General features: G+C 40.6%; 1 protein-coding gene across 2 annotated transcripts in view; it reads left to right on the top strand.

The window, feature by feature from the left end:
* Window positions 1–23,675, top strand: part of DBR1 (debranching enzyme 1) — a 306,852-nt gene that overhangs the window by 27,064 nt on the left and 256,113 nt on the right. For both annotated transcript variants that reach the window (XM_089378959.1, XM_089378960.1), the window contains exon 2: window positions 19,967–20,018. In XM_089378959.1, coding sequence (XP_089235085.1) covers window positions 20,013–20,018 — 6 coding nt within the window. In that variant the 5' untranslated portion in view covers window positions 19,967–20,012. The remainder of the gene's footprint in view (window positions 1–19,966; window positions 20,019–23,675) is intronic.

Genomic DNA, 23,675 nt, shown 5'->3' on the forward strand with positions numbered 1-23,675 from the left:
TTTATTATGTTATCTTTCATCAAGCAATTACCAAATAAAAAATGCATGAAGATCACAAGAACAAGAGACATAAGATGTAGGCACTCAGCCAGGGCAAAACCCCTCTATAGGGGAAAACCCAGTCAAACTCTTCTTCTATAATTAAACCAAGTCAAAGTGAGACAATCCAAGACCTTTTGACCAAGACAAAGACCTCCTCCAATCACCAAGTCAACCCTCCTTCCAAGTAGACAAATACTGTCAAAGTCAACAAGAGTCACTTCCTTCAAAATTGCTTCAATCTGGAATTTCGACCCCCCTGCAACTCAGAATTTCGGACCTGCAGTTACTGCAGAAATTTTGGCCCTTGCAACTTGCCCAGAAACCCTAGAAATCTCGCACATGTGAGAGAGAAGATGTCCCAAAACTTCGATTTTCCTTTGATTTGACCTTCTTGTCCTTGACTTTGCACTTCTTTTTCTCTTCCTGCACTGCAAATCGAACTTGTTGATGGATGGATGCCAAATAGGTTGAGCTCTTCTTCTATTTATATTGCTTCCACAGGGTCGAATAGCCCCAATCTGGGCCGACTTCATCAAGGTAGGGCTGACTTGGTGAGGAGGTGAAAAATAATTGTTTTGACTCAAAAATAATTTTCTTTACATGATACAAAAGCCCAAGAAGGGTCTAATAAATATGACAATGACTCTTAAGACTCAAGAGAAACCCTAGAAGCCTACAATGGAGGCTTTGACCTAATAAATAAATAAAATGAGCATGAAACCCATGCTTCAAAATAATTTTCTTTTTCTTCTTTTTCAATTTTACAATAAATACATAATGATAAAGTATAATAGCAATTATGAAGACCGATCATAGTTACATTTTCAACACATTCTACCCTGAACAAGACAAGTCTTGACCTACTTGTGGATGTAGCGCTCCAGATACCTTTCAGTCCACATGTCCTGAACACATCTGCCCGGTCCTTCGGCTCTGATCTGCAACAACTTCAACTCGCCTCTATCAATGAACCAACTCCGTTAGGTCACTGAACATGGATCCAACAACTCTCTAGTTGATCGTTAGTCCTTCAACGTATTAACACATTGAGACTCATGTCAAGTTGTTCACAACTTCATTTGTGAACAACTCTCAACTTCCCACTGCTGCTCCTCAACTCCTTTGGGACTTCTTGCCCACTAGCTGCTCCTTAGTCCTTCAAGGACACAACTCTTAGGGACTTCTTCCCACTAGTGCCTTCTTGTGTTGCCCAATGAAGACACACTTAGGGCATGGAGGGTTGCCACCTATCACTATCAAAAGTTTTTCTCCAATAATGAACTTGGGTTGATGTAATCTTCTCATCTTGACCTCCTTCCTTTGCCCTTCAAGGATCGGTCTTGGGCTTACACAATTTTCATCCTTCTTACAACTTCCAAAGTCCTTGTCAATTGATCTAGGGCTACTAAGACTATCCACTTGCTGCCCTCCTTACAACCTTAGGATGACCTTCAAGCTGTCCTCAACTAGGACCTTCTATCCTCTAGCAATACATCAACAAATGAAGACAATCATGCTTGATTTTCTATTCACTTGTCCTTGGTACCTGTGCATTTTCACTAATAATTGACAGACCTGGTTAGGGCACATGTTAGCCCAAATTCCATGCTGCAATCATTGTAGTTTACCCTCCAAAATAGACCTAATTCTTTTGCTGCTACTTCCTGTGCTTGCGACCTAGGCACAACTGCCATTGAGGCCTCTTCGGCCTCCTTTAAACAGGGGTCCACACCCCTACAATAGCACAGTAGGACTGTGGCCTACTTCAGAGATAAACCAACCTCAGATATGCACCAAAACAACCATACTCTACCTCCAAAATCTTCAGTCCTCCTTGCTAGGAATTCTGCCTCACTTTGTTGCTACATAGGCCACACTAAGGTGCTGTTCCAGCCTCCTTTTGGCTGCAGACCAGCCCTAATCTAGGGCTTGGTCCTAACTCTAGCTATCCTGAAGACCTTGGCTCTGATTCTTAGGAGAAACAAACTCAACGCATACACAAACCTAGTACCATAGCCCTAAACTCTCATGGCTAGCCTTCTGCTCCACTTCAGACCTACAATAGATACAAATAGACCCAAACCCAATCGCTTATTGCTTCATCCTTGTCCTCCCGAGCTGCGACTAGGGCTGCTTCATATCTTCGTCTTATTTCTGAGGAAATCTTTGATGTGTTTCCCTTGGATGAGTGAAAAATGAGGTCTCCCTTACCTCTTTTTATATCTTTCCTTGGGTTGTCATCTAACTCATCATGTGTGGTTCACTTAAGCTAAGGCTGACTTGAATTTGTAGACAAAATCACTCACTCAAATTTTCAAAAATTCATATCTTCACTTTGACAAGGGATCTCATGGTGCTTGAAGTTGCCCCTTGCTCCTTTAAGGGTGCTCTTTCATCTCCATGTGCCAAGTCATCAATTCTCCTCATGGTTTTGGCCCCACACCTTTGGGTACAAAACCCCAAGCTTGGGTTCTAAGCCCACAAACCATATTTGTGAAGCCCATTCCTCCAAAACCCACTAGCCTAGGGTTTGTAGTACCTCCCAAGCTACAAATCTCACTAGAGCAGACTAGCTAAGCGTGGATAGAGAGAGAGGAAATACAGAGGGTTTGTGCATTGTAGCAGCCCATAGGCTATAGGTCTCACTCCTTTGTACTTGCATTCATTTCCGTTCAGAGAAAGGGAGAGTAGAGCAACCTCATCTTTCAGTTGGGTTTTCTCTCGTAAGAGTTTTCTAGATCGTATCTTGTGTTCATTGTGGTTTGTGAGTTTCATTTCGCCATTCTCTATTTTTCCTATTTTATGTATTGCATGTATAAGCATAACACAATAGTTAGCGAATTCAAATATCTAAGAAGAAATCAACTCTCACAATGTAAATTTTGGATTTTAAGCATAATTTATTAGATCTGTTGTGACAAATTGTCTAGTGGAATATCCATGACAATTTACGAATCACATTGGTATTTGGGTATATTGTTGGGAGTTGCAGGGGATCCAGATCAATTAAGTTGAAAGTTATAAGACCCCAACCATGGCGATGAATCTATTAATAACCCTCAAGATTTGGTAGAGGAAAGGTTTGCAAAGTTGGAAGCACAAGTCGCAGATATAAACTGTAATGGGAGCCTCCGCAATGTAGTTTTAACCAATAAGCTTGAGCTATTCAGAGAAGATAGACATTCTAATGTAGAGGTCAAATCAGAGGGGAAATTGGAGGATCGGGAAGAACAATAGTGGGAGTCTAAGAAAGTATTCGAAAAAGAACAACCTAGTTCGAGTGTCATTAATCATTCATAGTCCCTATTCAAGATGGAAGTGAAGGTCGACATCAAGCCATATCAAACTGAGATTGACGCTTTGAAGTTAAATCACTAGTTGCAATAGTTAGAGGTTTATTTTAGTGTTCACCACATAGAAGAAGAACAAAAAATTTCATTTGCATGATTGAAATTAGAGGGTCATGCCCCAACCTGCTGGGAAAATCACACGAAAACCTTAATATTGGAGGGAGATCCTCTAGTGACTAAATGGGAGGATTTTAAAATTCTCATAAAGTCACAATTCTACCCTATCGGTAATGTAGAGGACCAGTGGATCCGATGGCATTACTTGAGGTAGAGGTAGGGGCAAAGTGTACAGGAGTGCACCAAAAAATTTAGGAAGATGGCAATAATGTTGGATATCTCTCCAAAGAACCTAGATGTATTCCTCATGTATCGAAGGGTTTACAAAACCATATGTGGAATCAAGTGACGCTGTTCAAACCCACAACGATGGATGAAGCTTGTGTACAGGCATAATACCTGGAGAACATAGGCCAAAAGAAAGGGAAATTAAGTGGGTCAAAGCATAAAGAGCACTAAGAAGCTTCCAAGGAGGGGAAGAAGAAGTGGAGAGGGGAAAAAACAAAAGCAGACATAACACGTTAGTGCAAGGATCCCAACAACCACTACAACCACTGTAACATTGAGGGTCATACAGAGGAGAAGTGCTAGAAGTTGCATCCAGAGCTCAACAGAAGAACAAAAGGACAAATGCCATGGTCACTGATTCAAGCAACTAGGTGGAAAGTAGCTTAGATGTGGATGAAAAAATTGTCTGTAAATCGGTGCAGAAGGGGGTATACCTGAGTAGCCTTTAGCGATAGGAAGAAAAGGAAATGACCAAACCCTTACATATAAAGGTATAGGCCAAGAAGATGAAAATTGATGCTCTGTTCGACTCAAGATCACAGGCGAATCTCATAGCAACATATTTGGTCAAGAAACTAGGACTGGAGACTTATGGCCATCATAGCCCATATCCATTGGGATGGGTCAACAAGGAGGCAGAGATAAAGGTAACCAAATAATGTAGAATCAAATTTACTATTATTGCTAATTTATTGATGTAGTAGAGTTGGATGTAGATCCACTTAATGTATGTGGAGTTGTATTTGGGAGTCCCTATATATACACGTGGGATGTGATCTTCATGCGAAGAGCTAGTCAATACCACTTCATCAAGAATGACAAATCCTTAATGATCAACGTGCATAAGAGGAAGTCCGAAATTTTGCTGGTAAGTGCCAACCAAGGCAAGAAACTGATCAATTTTAACAAGAAGTATGTTTTGCTATTTTGAAGAGAAAACCAGTTTGTAGAAGAGTTAGTGAGAGAAAAGCCATCCTTGGAGGGGTGTTCTAAGGAACAAAAACAACATTTGGAAGAGTTGCGACAGACATATAGGGGTGTGTTCCAAGAGCCTAAAGGGCTACCTCTCAAGAGGGAAATGGAGCGTGAGATCTAGCTATTGGCAGACTCTTTGTTGTCAAACATTAGATCGTACAGGCAATCCATTATAGTGGTAGACGAGGTGAAGAAGCAGCAGCTACTGAAATAGGGTGTTATTTGACCAAGTACCTTACCATGTGGGTCACCGATTATTATTGTGCCTAAGAAGGATGGGACTTGGTGGATGTGCATTGAATACAGGGCGTTAAACAAAATTATGCACAAGAACAGGTACCCCCTACCTAGGATATATGACTTGCTAGATTAGTTGTAGCCTCTGTTGCAGGAAACGCCTAGAAAGGAGTTGTCCTAGTACCGAAAACAACATGCCAAAACGACCTTGAAATAGGCCTAAAATGTTGCTGGCTGTCTTGGACGAGTTTCGCGATTTCGAAACACCGTCTGGGATGACTGGCAGTGTTTCGGTTGCTACAAGCTACGTTTCGGGTGGAAAAGGACATAAATTAAAATTTTGTTTTTTGTGTTTTTTCGGGTAGCTCAAGGGGTCAAGAAGGGCATGGGCCCCTTTTAACACCCAAATACACTAATTAAACATTTTTTATGTGGCTGTTAACAAGATTTAATAAAAAAATTTACAAATAGAATTCTCTAGAAGATTAAAAAATAGAATTCTCTAGAAACCCTATGAGCCTCTTCTTTTCTTTAAAAAGGCACTTCATTCACTCATTTCTCACACATTCTTCTGCAAGAGGAGCTTCCTATAGCAACAACAAGGAGTTTATTTGTGTTTTGGATTGTGGGCGGCAAGAGAAAGGGCATGGGCAACAAGAGGAAGGGCATGGGCAACAAGAAGGGCGTGGGCAATAGCTATTTGGGTGATTTTTTCATTTTCTAATTTTGTAGCATTCATGGCTTCTCAAAGTTGTGTTTCTAGTGCCCCTAAATCCACTCAAGCAACCAGGCAGCAAGAATATTATCCTCTATGGAAGTATGTTACCAAAGTGAAGCAGATGGGTTCCAGTGGTACGTGGGAATGGAAGTGCAATTTATGCAAAAATGAAAAGACCTTCAAGGGCTCTTACACAAGAGTGAAGGCTCACATTTTGCATGAAGAGATAAAGGGTATTGATGTGTGTGCACATACCAAAAATCTAGAGGTGAGGGCTAAATTCATGAAAAACACTGATGATGCTCAAAGGTTGAAGGACCAAAGAAGCAAAATCGGCACGGGTACTACCAATCCTTGCATGATTGATAACATTGAGCCAAGGATTGTTCAAGAAGCAAGAAAGAGGAGGGCACTAGAAGTAGAAGTAGAGTTTTCCAAGCCATCAACTCCAATTCAAGACAACAAATTGTTGAAAATGCTTGATAGTCAAGGGAGAGAAGAAGCTGACTCAAGAGTGGCAAGGGCCATCTTTGCTTGTGGCATCCCCTTTAATGTGGTTCGATCCCCATATTGGCAGGGATTGGTGAGAGCAATTAACAAAGCCTATCAAGGTTACAAGGGGTCAACTTATGAAAAAGTCAAAACAATTTTGCTGAAGAAAGAGAGACAACTTCTTGATGATGTTCTGAAACCAATTCATAACTCATAGGGTAGTATAGGGCTTTCCATTATCTCAGGCGGTTGGAATGATACAAGACGCAGGCCTTTGATTAATGTCATTACATCATCACCAAAAGGAGCCAGTTCATCAAAGCAGAAGATTGTTCGAATGAGGTAAAGGATAGTAAATTCATTGCTGATATTTTAATTTTTGCTATTGAAAAAGTAGGGCTAGAAAATGTGGTGCAAGTTATCACAAATAATGCACTTGTTTGCAAAGTTGCAAGCTTAATTGTTGAGAGTAGATACAATCACATATTTGGACTCCTTGCATTGTCCACAATTTGAATATGATTTTAGAAGAGATTCCGTGAAAAACAAAATTGATTAAGGAGGTCACATAATAGGCTAGGGAGATTATAAAATTCATCACCAACCACCACTAATCTCTAGCAATATATCAAGAATACTCCAAATTGGAGTTGTTGAAAGTTGCTGAGACAAGGTATGACTCAAACTTCATCATGTTGTGTCACCTTGTTGAAGTTAAAAATGCATTAATGAGTATGGTGGTGGGTCCAACTTGGGCTGAGTGGAGACAGGCAGATTCAAAGAAGGGAAGTATGGTGAGGAGGGTGTTGATTGATGAAGATTGGTGGAGCAAGATTGATTTCTTGCTCAAGTTCACAGTACCCACATTTGATCTTCTCCGAGATGCAGACACAAAGAAACCTTTCTGAGGAGAGGTTTATGATGGTATGGATACCATGGTTGAGAAAATTGTGAAAAGTATTACACAAGAGGCTGCGACTTTTCCTTTTGTGGATATTGATTTTGCTGAACAAGTGAGGTCCATTATTGTTACAAGGTGGAATGGCTTCAACACTCCATTGCACATTTGGCACATGCGTTGAATCCAAAATTTTATGATGAAGAATTCATTGCTGAAAGCAATGGGAAGAGGAAGGCTCCACATATGGACAAGGAGGTGGCCAATGGAGTGAAGAAAGCCTTTCAGAGGTTGTTTCCAACTTCTTTGCAAACTGATGCAAGGCAGAATTTGCCTGCTTTGCTGTTGGATTAGAGGATTTTGCAGACATATCAGCTTTGGAAGAGAGGACCATGGACCCCGTTAAGTGGTGGACTTGTCATGGGGCAAGTGGTGTTCATTTGCAAATTCTTGCCACTCGTATTCTATCACAACTGGCAAGCTCTTCATCAACAAAATGGAATTGGAGCACCTACAATTTCATTCATAGTGTGAAGCGCAACAGGTTGGGATTGCAAAAAGTAGTGGACCTTGTATATGTGCATTCAAACCTACGCCTTGTGTCTCGTAGGGGTGAAGAATATACAAGTGGACCTCATAAAGATTGGGATGTGGATGTAAAATGTCCAAATTTAGAGCTTTCTCTTTCTGCTCTTGATATTAGTGCCAATGGTGATGCAAGTGCAAGTGGAAGTACTAGTAGAGTTGCCTCTTCTGCTGAACAAGCATCTTGTTCTATCTTTGTTGATGAGGATGAGGATTTTTATTAGTAATGATATGTTAATGTAGCCATAATTGTCTTTAGCTCATGTTTTATTTCAGTTTTAGCACTTATAGCCTCACATATAAAGGTTGATTTTGGAGTCTTTGATGTAAAGCGTCATCTATAAAGGCTAATTTTGGATATTTGCATCATGTAATCATCTGTTAGAGTTAATATAAATTTGGTTTTCCTTCTAAAATCTCATTTATATGTCTCATTCTTTCTTTTCTGGCAAGATAATGTGTCATTTAATATTGACTTATATATATATATATGACATTTCAATTGACTTTTCCTTTTTCCGGGGGTTGCATTTTACGCTGTCCCCATTTCGGAAACTTCTAGACGTTTCGGCGTTTTATGCAACTTAGTTGCATCAAGCCAAATACTTCACCAAGTTGGACTTAAAGTCAAGGTATTTTCAAGTTCGAGTTAGAGAAGAGGATACATGGAAGATCACCTTCAAAACCAAACAAGATTTATGAGTGGTTAGTTATGCCGTTTGGCCTATGCAATGCACTGGCTATGCTTATGAGGTTAATGAATGATATACTATGCCCTTTTATAGATTCATTTGTTATTGTTTATTTCGATGTTATAACGGAATACAATGCTACTTGGGAGGAGCACATCTCACATCTAATGCAGATGCTAAAGACTTTAAAGAAGCACCAACTGTTGGCAAATCTCAAGAAGTGTGAGTTTGCACAACAATCTTTCGTGTATCTAGTATATGTGATAGGTGGAGGAGAGTTGAAGATTGATCCTGCCAAGATGGAGGCCATTATCAAGTGGCTAGTGCCTATTAAATTTTTTGAGGTCAAGAGTCTCTTTGGGGTAGCATAGTACATGAAGAAATTCATAGCCTTGTTTTCAGCAGTAGCTACACCACCCCACACTATAATAGTGAGTGGCGAGAGTTTCTAGTGGGGAAAGGGTCAGTAGAGGGCCTTTGAGGAGTTAAAGAAGAAGCACCAATTTTGGCGTTATTGAAATTGCAACAGTCCTTCGAAGTGGAGACAAATGCGAGTGGGTATCATATGGGAGCTGTCTTGATGCATGTAGGAAGGTTTGTGTGCTACCATTTTGAAGTATTTCATGGGGCGTTTCTTATTTATGCTACCCGTTACCCACCATTGTGTGGGTGATATCCCTAGGAGAATTTTTTTTCTCCAAGATGGTCCTCAGCTGACAGCCAACAGCCCCTTGCAGCCATCAACTAGCTTATTGTGCCATTTCTCCACCACCCGAGCCATGCATGTGGTCCCTCGCCCATTTGCCATGATCATATGTTTGAAGGTGGGCCTCCCGAACCTAAAGGTATGCCTTGTCATTTGGAAATTGAGTATTGTAGTTTGCTTATCATGGATACTTCTGGGCATGGATTAATGGAGGGATTCGGCAGAAAGAATGGGCTAGGTCTGTGCTCTTGTCCCCTAGACCCCTTTTGGGTATTAACCTTGGATTCTAGTCTCGTGGGATCTCTTTTACTAACCATTTGGCTCTAGGGATGGTATTTCATGGGAAACCTCGATTTTGGTTGCGTGGTCCCGCTCCCTTATCCGCTTATATTACCCTCTTTCCACTCATTATTACCCCATTCATCATTTCTCCCACCTAGGTCCACATAGGGTTAACTTGCCCCTTCCCCTTGCCCACACCTTGGGTCATGGCCTGGAATGAAGCCCGAAGGTTGATGCAGCTAAAAAGAAAGATAAAAGCATATTTGGCCACATTCAACAGGAAAATGTACCACAAAATGCAAAAGATGGCTGGGACAAACACATTTAGCACGTGGGCAAAAGCCAATACATGAGCTCTACCCCATCATCATGGCCATCACCCTGGTTCCTATGGGTTCTATGAACCTCCTTCATCATATAGGAATCCATGATTGTCCCAACCCTGGTGGGCAATGAACCAACCTACCTTAAAAGGGGGTATTCATTGCTATATCTTATACACCATGCTCTTGCCCCTTGAGCCCCGAGTAGTTAATAAAAGAAAATCATAAAAAGGCAAAAGGCATATAGAGAAGGGTGGAAATATCAAGGACGGGGCACCTCATGTACCGCGATTTCTCCCTCCTATACATTATAAACCCAAGTGTGAGATTCCCTCTTATTAGCTACCCTTATACCCCAACGTGTGACCCATGGCTGCCCCTTTTCATTCCCTACTTCATTCACCTATCTGCCACATGCCACCACCTTTTGAAGGATGTACCTTGACTATATTATCCCCTTTAGAAGTAGAAACCACCTAATATGATTATTGGTTAACCCCATTTGGAGTTTAGGCGATCTGAAATGGGGACCTAAAGGCTTCTTGTCAACCTACAAGAACCTCTCCCACTCCAAAGCTTAACTAATTTCCAAGATCTATGCTTAGGATTGATAAATTGCGGAAATAAGCACTTGAAATAGGTGTATTCTTGTGTTTGCCTTTAACTGCTTAATTGCTTTAAGTTGATTTGCTTAAACTGATATATAAACACACATAACAGTAAAATGCAGCAAGTAAACAAACACATAAGACAACAATATAATATGGAGTTCACCCTGATATCTTGGGCTACGTCTCCTTGAGCTCTAATCAACTCGACTAGGCTCTTTGGGATTATGGTAATGCTTCTTTTACAAGTTCCACACTTAACTCCATTGGTTTACAACTGCACCTATGGGTTTAGAATACCATCTTATCCCGCTGGCTGTCCATACTCTGTAGACAGATCTAGGCTTCTCTGGACTAGATTCCTTCAATCAGCGCTCTGGGCTATCTTGAGCTCCTGGCTTGCACCAACTCCCTCAGAATTCTTTTACTGTCTCTGGAATTCCTTCTTCTGTCTTCAGCACACATCAGACACTAGTGACAACTTGATCATTTGATCTCTATGCTGTTCTGAACTTCATTATAGCTCCATGGCTCTTAGAAGTCTGCTTTGAGCTCTTGAGCTCTGAGGCTCTGCCTCCAACCTCTGGTGGCTATGCCTCTGTCGAGCCTCCAACCCCTGGTGGCTCTTTCGCTGTCCTCCCAACCTCTGGTGGCCCTCTGCAAATCCTGGGACTCTATGGCCCTCTGCGCTCTCTGGCCTTCTGCGCTCTGCTTTTTCCGACTCTCTGAGCATTCACTGGGCCTTCCAATGGATTCCCCAGTATCTTTGCTCTGCCCAAGCACTCACTGAGCATTACGGGCCTCTATGAGCTTCTCGGGGCTTCTCCTGAGCATCATGCTGCCTCTGCCTCTGAGAATTCACCACTCTTTGTTTGTCTGTGTTTCTCTCGGCATTCACACGATTCTGGTTTCGCTCGACCTCCAAGCGACCCCCTGTCAATTGTGCTCTCTGTGTATTTATCGTGCATCGGTTTTCGCCTCTGCAAGCATGGAAGACTGATCGATTCATTAAAGAATCAGTTTTCCCATTGAAACGCACCGGCGGGTACAGGAAACCTGGTCGTTTGGCCTCCTCCTGCAATCATCCCGAATTCCAACACGTCATGGCAATACACAGAGAAACGCACGAAAAACACATTATTAGCCATTCAACCGGACTTCAAATAATATAGAATCGCATCTATATCCCTCTCGGGTCCGTGTTCTTCATCGCTCATCGCAAATCGCATTGCCTATGGCCAAACACCCAATACACAGAAATATACTGAAAATCTGAAAATCCGGACTTCAAAATTTATGCAATCGCATTCATAAACCTCATCGGGTCCGTGCCTTGATCGCTAATCGTAATCGCGTCTCGCATATGTCAACGACCCTTTATATTGGGGATCCACCGATTGTTGAAATCGGTGCATCGCATATCGCTATCGCAATGGCCCGGGGGTCTATACAACTTTCCAATGGACTGTGCCAACCCGATATATATCGCCGATCGATCCTCTGCGTCGCAAGTCGCACGTCGCATGCCCAGGGTTCCGATATTGCATGGAAGCCTACCGCCGATGCAATATGTCGGAGGTCGCAATCGGGGTTCCTCAAGGCCCACTGTTCTGCCCTTTAACATTTCTAATGCGATTCTTTAAGGAGCCCTTATTTCTATTAAGTCCCATTTAATAAGAAAATGCCTCCTTTTCAAAGGACATTGGGCAATTTCTTTTTACAATAACTCCTGCATTCGGAGTCCGTTTTGGTCCATTCAAATTGCCGTAGATTCAGAATGAAGAGATCTATGTAATGAGACTATTTCCAGAAGCGTGAATTTCATTTTTGAGCAAAAAGTCATCTAGGATCATTTTCTGATCATTAGGAGACATTGGGACATCCTGAAGCCCATTATGGAAGGGCAGACCATTATGAAGTCCCCACCTGTGGTCCATGATTGGTAAGCTTATTTACTCAATTTCTCTAATGACTTGTACTGGAAGGCTAGTGGACGCATTGAATCTTATGTAGGATTGCAGATGGTCTCCATTTTGGGTTTGGTCTCCCTATACGGGGTCCTAATCCTCTAGAGGGCTACATTGGCACATGTAGGGTGTGCGTTGAGAGCCATGGGCCTCCACAGCAGCAGACAACATTCCATGGATCCCCATAGCCATTTAGAGATTGCTCATGGTTCACTCATTGGACGAGGAAGATGCACCTGATCCATCATGCCTAGTTGGCCCTAGATTTGCACCATACACTTGGCAGATGATCCAGGACTTGCACGATGATGTGGTATCACCTACACCATCATCCTAGCCCTTGCATGCGATCTACATGCACCTTTGATTTGTTTGGAGACCCATACTTGGGTTCCAAGCCCACAAGTGACTCTTGTGGCGCTTTGCCCTCCAAACCCCGAACCGTAGGGCTTGGAGTACCTCCAAAGCTACACAAATCAACACTCGCTCTTAGCAAGGGAGGTACTTCCAAGACTAGGAAGTAACTCATCATCATCGTCACTGCTCGCAACACTTGCCCAACTCCTGGCGCTCACAATCACAACAATCCCTGTTCTGTGAACTATGCCTCTCTCAGAAGTGTCACTGTCACTACTGGAAGCACCCTGCTTCTTCTTCTTTTCTTGTAACGTCTTCCACTCTCTCCATGATTCCTTCTTGGCAATTGTAGGAGCACCCTTGCTCTCCACTGACCACGCGCTCTTCTTGGACTGCAAAGTCTCCCTTTGAATCTGCAAGCTCCCTCTCGAACTCAACTCCCTCTGAGTCTCTGGAACCTGGACCTTCTTCTTAAGAAGTTGAACCTTCTTCTCGAGAACCTGTGCCTGCTCCTCTGAAGCCTGCAACTGCACCTGCACCTGCTCCTGCTTCTCTGGAACCTGCACCTGCTCCACCTGTTTCTCATGATCCATAGGTTTGCCCATCAGCCTATATAGACCATGCTCTCTAACTCCAAGTACAATCCCATTGGACTTAGAGCCTCTGGGCCTGAGTCTTGCCTTCCCATCCTGGAACAAGACCTCAAACCCCTTCCTCTCGATCATCGAGACAGAAATCACGCTATATTTGAGTCCTGGTACAAACAATACATCCTGGACCCGCATCACACATCTTGTCTCCATCCTGAATGGCACAACACCTGATCCTCGGATCTCCAACTGACTCTTGTCGCCCAACACCATGTGCAACTTCGAGTCCCATTCAACTAGAGTCTCAAAAACCTCCTGTGACCTTGTCATATGCTTCATCGCACCACTGTCCACGTACCATCCATCCTCATTGATAGTACCCTACGAGAAATGAGAGATCATAGCAAAGTCCTTCTCTTCCAATCTTCTGGTGAGATAATATATCTCAGCAGAAGTGGCAACACCGACGACCTGTTTTCCTTTCATATTTTCGTCATCTCCCTTCTTCTTCATTGAACATCTCAATGAAAAATGACCCATCTCGCCACAGTTAAAACACTTGACCTTACTCAAGTCCTTTTTCTGCTTACCCTTCATTTGCGCTGCAAGTGCCATGTCATCATCGAAAGTCTTCTTCTTTGGATGAAGATCCTCGTCTCGCAACTCTTCCTGAATGAAGTTGTCCCACAACCTATTCCAGTCTGGCAACTTCTCTCTGGAAACAATCCCTTTGATGAAGGGCTTCCATTCCTTGGTGAACCCTTTCAAAGCAATCCTCACCATATCTCCATCTGAAATAGTCACACCGACGGTAGCAAGCTCATCTTTGACTTGAGACAATCTCGTTAGATACGAAGTCACGCCTTCACCCTTTATCATCTTGGTGGACTTCAACTTATCCTCCAATACCAATACCCGGTTCTCGTTCTTATTCTGGAACAAATTCTGAAGAGCCATCCACATCTCATGTGCGGTGTTCTTCCCGGACAAATGAGGTATTAGGGCATCCTTCACACCATCAAGGATGATCAATCTCGCCCTCGTATCCAAATCCTCGTACACTTCCAGCTCCTTTGGGTCAATTGGCTTCTTGATGGATTTCTCGGCGAACTCCCAGATCTTGTTGACCTGCAAGACCAACTTGATCCTTTCCTTCCATGGACTATAGTTGGACAACGCTTCCAACCAATCCTCATATTGGATACCAGCCTGCAACTTCGACATTGTCACCTAGAATGTGATTAACTCCCTCTTAAGTTGTACTTCGCTGTGCACAAAACTGATTTACTGACTTCTAAAGTAGCTTAGACACGCTCTTATGCCATGTTGATTTTCCACGATCTTGGGTCTAGTTTAGAGTCTTAAAATCACTAACGCTACCAAACCAAGAATCTCAACAAGAACTGCTTTGCACAACGAAAAATATAAAGGAGTAAATCACATGTACATAAGTATACACAATTTTTAACAAATAATGTACAATAATATATGACCCAATCTTCGTTATATTAAATGAAATCTAAATAATACAACAGTCTATGGTATACAAGATACATTGACAAACATGCTGCGCAGAATCGATTTCGTATCTTGTTCTGCCGGTCCTTCGCTCTCGTAACTTCACTGCAACTTCAATGTCGTATATTGTCCTGTCAGTCCTTGGTTCCTGTACTGCTCACTAGCTGCCCCTTAGTCCTTCAAAGGACAACACATCGAGACTCCAGGAGGGTTGCCATCTAACACTGTTGCAAGTCACTTCTGTAGCATGTACACGAGCTGATCTGATCTGCTCTCTAGTTAGGCCAAATTCCCGAGCTCCAAACTGCCAGGCTCGCAGTCACCTTAGTCCATCAAGGTGTTGCACTTCGGCACCAAGCTTCACCGAACCTTTAGCTCCTCTTTGTCACTTCAAGATAGCTAGCTTGTCTAGGGCTACTTTGGGTAGCCAACACACTTCCCTCCACCAGATCAATAACACCCAATACTATACCGCAAGATCTGCACCGATGAAGGCTCAAGATCACTCAATCACGCCTCCAAATTGGCTCCCACAGGCTTCCCAACACTCTGATCCAAAACTGATCCACACATGTCGGATCCAACACCTACAAGATGCACCTTCAACTCACTGTTTTGAGGTCTGTTACATATGCTGCAACTAAGCCTGGTTAGGGCACAAATCAGTCCCTTTTCCAGCCTTGTTTCTCTGCCCAGATTTGCACCAAAGTATGCGGCTGCCCTTTTCTTGAGAGGCCAAGGAGGGCTGCTCCAAGTATGGGTTGTCCCAGCCCTAAACCAATCCTCGACCTACCTTCAATTGCTGCGACTTGCAACAACAAGCCTCCTCCTAGCTGTGATTTCCCTTCTCAAGTGTCTGCATCCTTTCCTCTGCCCTCAAAACAGTCCTAGAGGCCGCGGTATCACAACAAGGGAAATCGGCCCCTTCTCCAGCACTTTGGACCCTGAAAAACCCTTCAAACAATCCCTGAACTCCCACGTTGGTTTGCCTCCTTGCTGCGGGCCTAGAACAGAAGTGTCCTCCCTCTTCAACATGCTTCTCTCTTGTATTTTGTTGTACAAATGGATGAGGAATAGTCCTCCACTCCACCTCTTATTTATACACATAAAGAGGGCTCCAAAACGTCACATTTTAGGGGCTGCCAACTGTCATGAGCCTAAAAACACCTTAGGCCGACCTTGACACTTATGGTGTCAACCCCAAAAATATCTTCAAAAATTCACATCTCCACTTCTACAACTCAGAATTCGACGATTCTTGAAGCATTGGATTCTCCTTTACGCCCTCTATCGTCTCATGCCATCACATGTAGAAATGTGCTCATGGAAATGCCCAAAACACGAGTTGGTGCAAAACCCCATACTTGGGTTCCAAGCCCACAAGTGACTCTTGTGGCACTTTGCCCTCCAAACCCTGAACCCTAGCGCTTGGAGTACCTCCAAAGCTACACAAATCAACAATCCCAAGACTTCTTCTGAAGTAGACCTTCTTCTTTAATCTAGGGTTTGATTCTTCAATGTAGATCTTTGAACTTTCGCTTTGATATTCTTCAACTTGTTTTGATGCCATTCTTGAAACTTGATCCTTGAGTGTCTCTTTGATTGCATGCCCTTTTCTTGACTTTGACACCTTAGCTCCGATACCATGTTGAGAAATCTAAGGCATTAACATTAGGTGATTTCTCTTCAATTAATGACTGCTTGTGAATGCTTTTTCTTATATTAGAATCTTCTTGTTGTTAGATTATTAATGTTCTTCTTCATCAAACAATAACAAATGCATGAACATAAATAGACAAGAGACACAGAATGTAGGCTATGAGCCAGGGCCAAAACCTCTCACTCTTTGAGAGGAAAACCCACACAAATTCTTCTTATAGAGATTCCAATTGATGAATACCAAGACCAAGACCCTTGACCTATTAGCCGCTTCCAAGACCAAGACACTAGCTCTCTGCTGTCTTCTCCTTCCTCCTTTCGATTCCTCTTACGCATTGAGATCATCTCCTTTCTGAGCATAATGTGATAGCAACGAACTGTAGACATACTTGAGATGGCACTGAACCATATCACTGTATTGTCACCAAACTGTCCTTACTGCAGCAACACCAAAACACTGTAATACTTCACTTAATAGCAGCTCCTTCATATCACTGAACCGTGGCTTCTATATATCATCTAGCTGTGGTATAGATACCCTCATCCGAACTGTATCTTTCTGCTGTAGCATTGAGACCTTTACCCAGAGATCCGAAATTCTCACTGTCACTGTCAGAGAGACATTCGAACTTCTTCACTGTGGAGATCCGAACTGTATACTGTGACTGGCACAAAGAAACCCTCGCTGTCCCTTACTTACTCTTCTGCGTTTAGTTCGAACTGTTCTTCTGTTTGTTCTCCAAATTTCAAAGCTTAACTCACTGTCTAATGCGAAGAGCCTTTACATATATTTATAGTGGTTGTCCCCTATAAATAAGCCGACATGTATTTATGAATAGGTGTGTTTCCATAGCTTGAAGCCAACATGAGATCTTTTCTTCATCTTGAAGCCGACATGAGGAAGAGAGCTAGTGCTTGTCGTTGGAGGGTTCTATAGACTTATATACATTTGACACATGCCCAAGAAGGGCTTCTTCATACATGACATTGATTCTTTTAACTTTAATGACAAATCCTAAGGCTCTCAATGGGAGTCATCTAAATAAAATCTCTTGCTCATGAAACCCATGAAGCAAGGCATTACAAAAATAATTTTATTATCTTTTTTTCATTATTTACAAAGATCATAATTACATGTCATTATGAAGACCGAACCTAGTTACATTTTTCAACAAATCCTATCCTGGATCAACCTATGGAATCTCCTATTGAAGTGCCATCTCCCCCTCATGTAGAAGATCTAGCCACCTCATCAAAATAGGATGTTCAACTGGATGATGTGATGGAGAGGATTGAAAGGTTGAATCTTGATGTCATCTCAATTAGTGGAGCAACCTAAGCCATCACATAAATATGTAAAGTGGCTCATAATGACACTTGAAAGTGTTCTACCTGATGAGGTAGGAAAGAAAAGAACTAGAACTTCTACAAAATAAGATGATGAAGGTAATGTAGATGATTCATATTTAGGTGATGTCAATGATATGAATGTTTCATATCTTTGCAAATTGAATTTATCTACTAACTTTGAATGAACTTCCTTTACAAAAGTTGTTTCTCATAATGATTGGAAAAAAGTTATGTAAATAGAGTATGATACTTTTTTCAAGAACAAGACATGGAAGTTGGTGGATCCTCCATTTGGAACCAAACCAATTAGTTGCATGTGGGTCTACAAGAACAAGTATAAATCAGATGGCTCACTTGAAAAGCATAACACAAGGTTTGTGGCAAAAGGATATGCACAAAAGAAAGCACAACCTATGAAGATACTTTTGCCCCCACAACAAAATGTGCTACCATTCGTACTTTGTTGGCTTTGGTAGCACAAAATAGGTGGAAGATTTATCACATGGATGTGAAGACAACTTTGTTGAATGGAGACTTGAAAGAGAGTGTCTTTATATCTCAACTAGAAGGATTCGCTGTGAAGGATCAAGTACAAAGGTATGCAAGCTCATTAAGTCTTTATACGGCCTCAAGCAAGCACCTTGTGCATGCTATGAGAAACTAACTCAACGTATTTTGAGGATCAATTTCAAGCACTTTAATCTTGATGATGCAACTTTTTTTTGTCATGAAATTTGGCGAAACTATTATATATCTTATGGTGCATGTAGATGATCTTTTGATAACAAGGAACAATGAAACATACATTGCAAATTTGCATCCATAAAGAAAGAATTGAAGAAGGGTTTTGAGATGACAGACATGGAGCATCTTCACAAATACTTGTGTATTTAAGTAACTCAGAATCAAAGGCATATATTTATTTACCAAAAGAAGTGCCTTGGAGTGTTGTTGAATAAATTTGGCATGATTGATTGTACTCCTCTATCTACTCCAATGGAACAAAATTTGAAGCTAACATTAAAATAAGGGAATGAATTTGAGGATGCAACTAATTATAGACAACTCGTGGGGAGTGTATCATCTCCCCTACCGCTATTAGACCGAATATTTCATTTGTAGTTGGGATCATTTATAGGTTCATGCAAAAACCTTGTGAAGAACATTGTTGTGCTGGAAAGAGAGTTCTAAGGTACTTGAAGGGAACTCAAGAGTTTGGGTTCAAATACTATAAAGTAGAAGACTTCAAACTAGTTGGATATATAGATTCCTACTTCAATGGGGATAAGGAGAATGGAATGTTTACTTCAGGATACTTCATGAGTCTTGGATCAACAACTACCTCTTGGAGATCACACAAACAATTTGTTTTAGTAAATTTCAGTACAGAGGCAGAGTACGTGGTTGCTGCAAACGAAACAAAGGAGATTGTGTGGCTAAGGAAGATGTGAGAGGATTTGAAGGATAAACAGGGGAATGCTACTCCACTTTTGATTGACAATACTTTTGTTGTCAAGTTGGCCAAGAATTTTAGATTCCATGATTAAACAAAGCACATCAACACAAAGTACTATATGGTTTGACATCATGTAGAGGTCATGACCATTCATTTGATACATTATTCCACAAATAAGCAAATTGCAGACATCTTCACCAAAGAGCTTGGAAGAGAAATAAAAGTTCAGAAAGATGCTTGGATGCACAAACACTCCTTTGGATTGAGGGGGAGAATGTTAGATACCTAATCCTAGGGATTATGGTGTCTTGTAAAAATTATTGCTGTAAATAGTATTATTATTAACTTAGGAGAAATATGAGGAGTCATAGGTGAATAGGAAGAGTCATCAGACCTCTTGAAAAATGAAATCAATGGTCATATCTCATTGTATTTATATGTGGCTCATTTCAATAAAATTAATTCCGCGGAGTTATTCGAGGCTTGTCAAAATGCTTATTAGGGCTAATGTTGTGTTCATGGGATAATATTGCTTCGCTATGTTTGTTGCTAGTTGGGTTGTATAAATAAACTATATAGAATGCAATCGTAGAATGTAAGTCTACCGAACTTCCCATATGTTTTATTTATCGTTTTGATGTCTCAGATATTAATTTTTGATAGTTTCATTGGCATATACGTATTAGAAAGGCTTTTATATCTTAACCATTTTAAACCTATATGCTTTGTTCAAATCAAGTTTTAGGTGCATATATGACATTCTCATATTTGTTTACGTATAGACCTAGTTTCAACAATTTTACATCTACTTGGCAGGTTGCAACATTTTAGAATTTGCTCATTTATTCATTGCAGTTCAGCCATGAAGGTATTATGCTATAAACTCATTTTCTTCTTTGTCTTGTATAATCGATCTTTTCTGTAAGCTGGATAAAGTATGATTCATTCTTTGTTTAACTCATCGTTCTTCAACTGAACCTCCATATATGCATTTTTTCCTAAAAAATTGCTTTATTGCCTTATAATAGGTTCAGTTATTGTTTTCCATCTCCAATAGATTTTCTCCTTATGACTGCTTATACCCGGTGGACACGATCATATTGCAGAGAAATAATCACCCCATTGGAAGAAAAAAATGTTCAACCTCCTCATTTGTTGATACGACTCGCAAGGAGATTTTGTTGGAAGTAAAATGTAGAAAGAAACATGGGAAGGAAATGAGAATGAATGGGAGTTATAGTGAAAGGATAAAAAGTAGATTAAAGCCATTAGATGGATGGCCAGGGACAAAATAAAATGTCGATAACAGAGCATACCAGGGCACACTGAGGACAGAACAAATAGATTAGACTTGTGATGCAAATAAAATATACTTGGAAAAAACTAGAAAGGAAGACACTTTAAAACAATAAGATTGTTCAGATGGGTACCAAACTAAATCAAGGGGGAAAACATTTCTTAGAAGATGACGGAGATGTAAAAAGAAAGCATAACAGGGACAACAATTAACATTGTATGAAAGATATGCTATGGAAACAAATAGGTGAATCTTTAACCTGACAGAAATGGATGATGCAGATATGATGGAAAAAGTAATCCCTAGGCACACCAAGGTTCTTGGCTATTATTTGTTACATATCCAAGGGACATCAATAGAATAATGCACAGCATAGTCACCAGACCACAACGGAAGAATAGTTATTGTTAATGGAAAACTAGGGGATTGATTATTTTTGATGCTTGATACAATTAATGCTATTGCATTATATACACAAGGGCACCTTTTTGAAGGGTACTATCCTTGGTTAATGGAATTATCATTTTTAATTTAATGATTGATAGTGATAATTTAGTGTGAAGACAATTTTTGTTGCACGCAACTGTGTTCTACTGCCATGAAATACATCCAAAATCAGTCTTTGTTTGTATTCACATAATTTCATGATATATCTTTGATTTTGAGTGCTATCTGTAGAATTGTGATTGCATAAATATACTTTGTTTGCATTCTTGATGATGATGCCAGTACAAGTAATGAACCATAATGGCACCCTAATTAGCTTATCCGCTAGGGTGCAAGATAATGACAAACTCAATGGTAGAATCTGGATGCAAGCATGAACCAGGGTAGATGCTAAATCAGACTATAGAAGAAAAATATTCATCTATAAGAATCTCAAAATGGCAGTCTTCATCCTTTTTGAGGCTTTACTGAAGAATAATCTGTCCCTAGTGCTCTAAAGTTGGCTTCTGGTTCTTATCTTTTGCAATCAGCTTCCCTAATTACATATGTAGCCATAATTAGACCTTTCGTGTTCTATTGGAAGGTGCTTTAGGCTAAGATCAAGTTCAACCATTATTTTACATTTCATAGCAGCTGATCTTAAATAATTTAAGCACTGCAGGCCTTGATATTGAATGCACTCCATTTAGTTTGAAATTGTTTCATTTGTTTGGAAAATTTTATAACCAAAATACTTGTCTTGGTACCTTTCAATAGAATCATGGCATTGTTAATAACATGCGTTTATATTATGAAATAGTTGGTGGCATGCAGTGAAAGTATGATAGGGGCAAGGATGTTTTTCCATAATCTATTAATTCTCTTCTAAAGGAAATGATACTTCCAAAAAGTGTCATGTTACCATCCCTACCCTTCTTATTCATAGAATTGCTGCTAGTCTCTTGCTTTTCCAATCTCTTTACTTTCATATTTCTTAATGGTTGTAGGAATGAATTGTTGAGGGGGAGGAGGTTGTTGTCTCTTGTGAATTTGGTAAAAAATTGTCTCGTTTAAAATGAAAAATCAAGATCATTAGTGGAAGTTTAAGTCCAATAAAGGATACTTCAAAGAGGAAGCTTTCATGTTAATGCCCAAGATCGTCTAAAAGCAATCAAGAAGGCTGATATGTATGTGCATATTCAAAATAGTGGTGTGCACATGTCCTCTATATCCTATGACTAAAGTATTAGTCAGGAAAAGTACAGTCATCCTATTGAATATAAAGTACTTGGATCCTAGCATGATATAGATGCTACTTATGTTGTGAGATTAAATCACTCGATAGGCTTGAAAAACTACTTCAATCTCTATCACATACTTTTTTCAAGTTTTATTGGTCATTATCTTATGTTTTCCTATAAATATAAATCCTCTCAATGTATTTGATGTTTTATTTAGGGTCGAACTCATGATGGCCTCCCATTTTAGATTCATATTGGTCACTTAATCTCTGCCCAATAGTGGTATCAAGCACAACATTTCAGGTCAAGTCCTCTTGATGACAATGAAGGCTTTGTTCATTATACCATTCATTTTTTCTTCTTCTTGTGTGCCAGGCTCAGATGCTTTATCTTTCAAATGACCATCATGAGCTAGAGAACTTGACACATATTATGAAATGTACATAAAAATTGTACATACCTCTGCCACTTTACCTTATCTCTTCTTTGCAAAGATCTGGTTCTTCTTCAAGTCCAATCATCCTTTAGCAAATGTATATTTTCAACACAAGTGCCTCAGTTTATCGTCCTTCAAGCTAGGGTATGATCTGCAGAGATATCTTGCAAAGTCCTTTGTCACAGTTTTCTAAGATCTCGGCCTTCATGGTTCTGGTCCCTTCCTCAAACAAAGTGACTCAAATTTCTATGCTTGCAACTGTGATCTAATCCTAAAAATTATTCCTTTCAGGTCAACCTCATTGATGACCGCTTCTCATAGTCAATATACATGCTTCACAAACCATCATAAAGATCACTGTCAAGATTACTGCTAAATCAAAAATCTCTGTCATAGTCATTCCTCCAAGTCACATGATCATAGTTATTCTTATAAGTCCAGGTCATTGTAAATGGAGAGCCACTGTAACTGATGAATCATTGAGCACAACGATGATGCCACAGAGTATACAATGCCATGAGCCATAGACTACTGTGATATTTGAAATATGCAAGTCACAGTCCTCTGTAATGCGTGCCTTAGAGCGAGCCTCAATTATATGAATGTGTACCAATGTAATGTCATTTGTAATGCGATATCAAACGAGGACACAATACCAAAACCGATGCAAAAGTGATGCCATTGTGTAACGATGTTATTGAGTGTATATATATATATATATATATATATATATATGAGCCATAGTAGATTCGTTCCACAAAGATGTGCAAGCATAATTAGGTGTCATTGTGTTAAGCAATGCCACATATACGAGCCATAGAATGTAGTATGCATACCACAAGAATAGAGTACGAGTCACAAGAATAAACTCGAGCCATAGGACATTGTTTAAATATAAGTCATGCTGTAGGATGGCGATACCAAATGCGAGCCACCATACCACAGAGCGAGCCACCGAGTATAATTATGCAATGTCACTGTGAGAGATGAATCATCAAGCCACCATTGTAATAATAATATGGGTCAACAAAGATGCGTGCTACTGAGGAAATAACGTGTGCCTTACGATCATTTCAGAGTATCATTACGATTCTTCTGTCATGCCACTGTGTAACGAAATAATGC

This window comes from Pinus tabuliformis, chromosome J, assembly GCF_031772625.1.
Source record: "Pinus tabuliformis cultivar Carrire ecotype Pingquan chromosome J, CPIR1, whole genome shotgun sequence".
NCBI lineage: Eukaryota > Viridiplantae > Streptophyta > Pinopsida > Pinales > Pinaceae > Pinus > Pinus tabuliformis.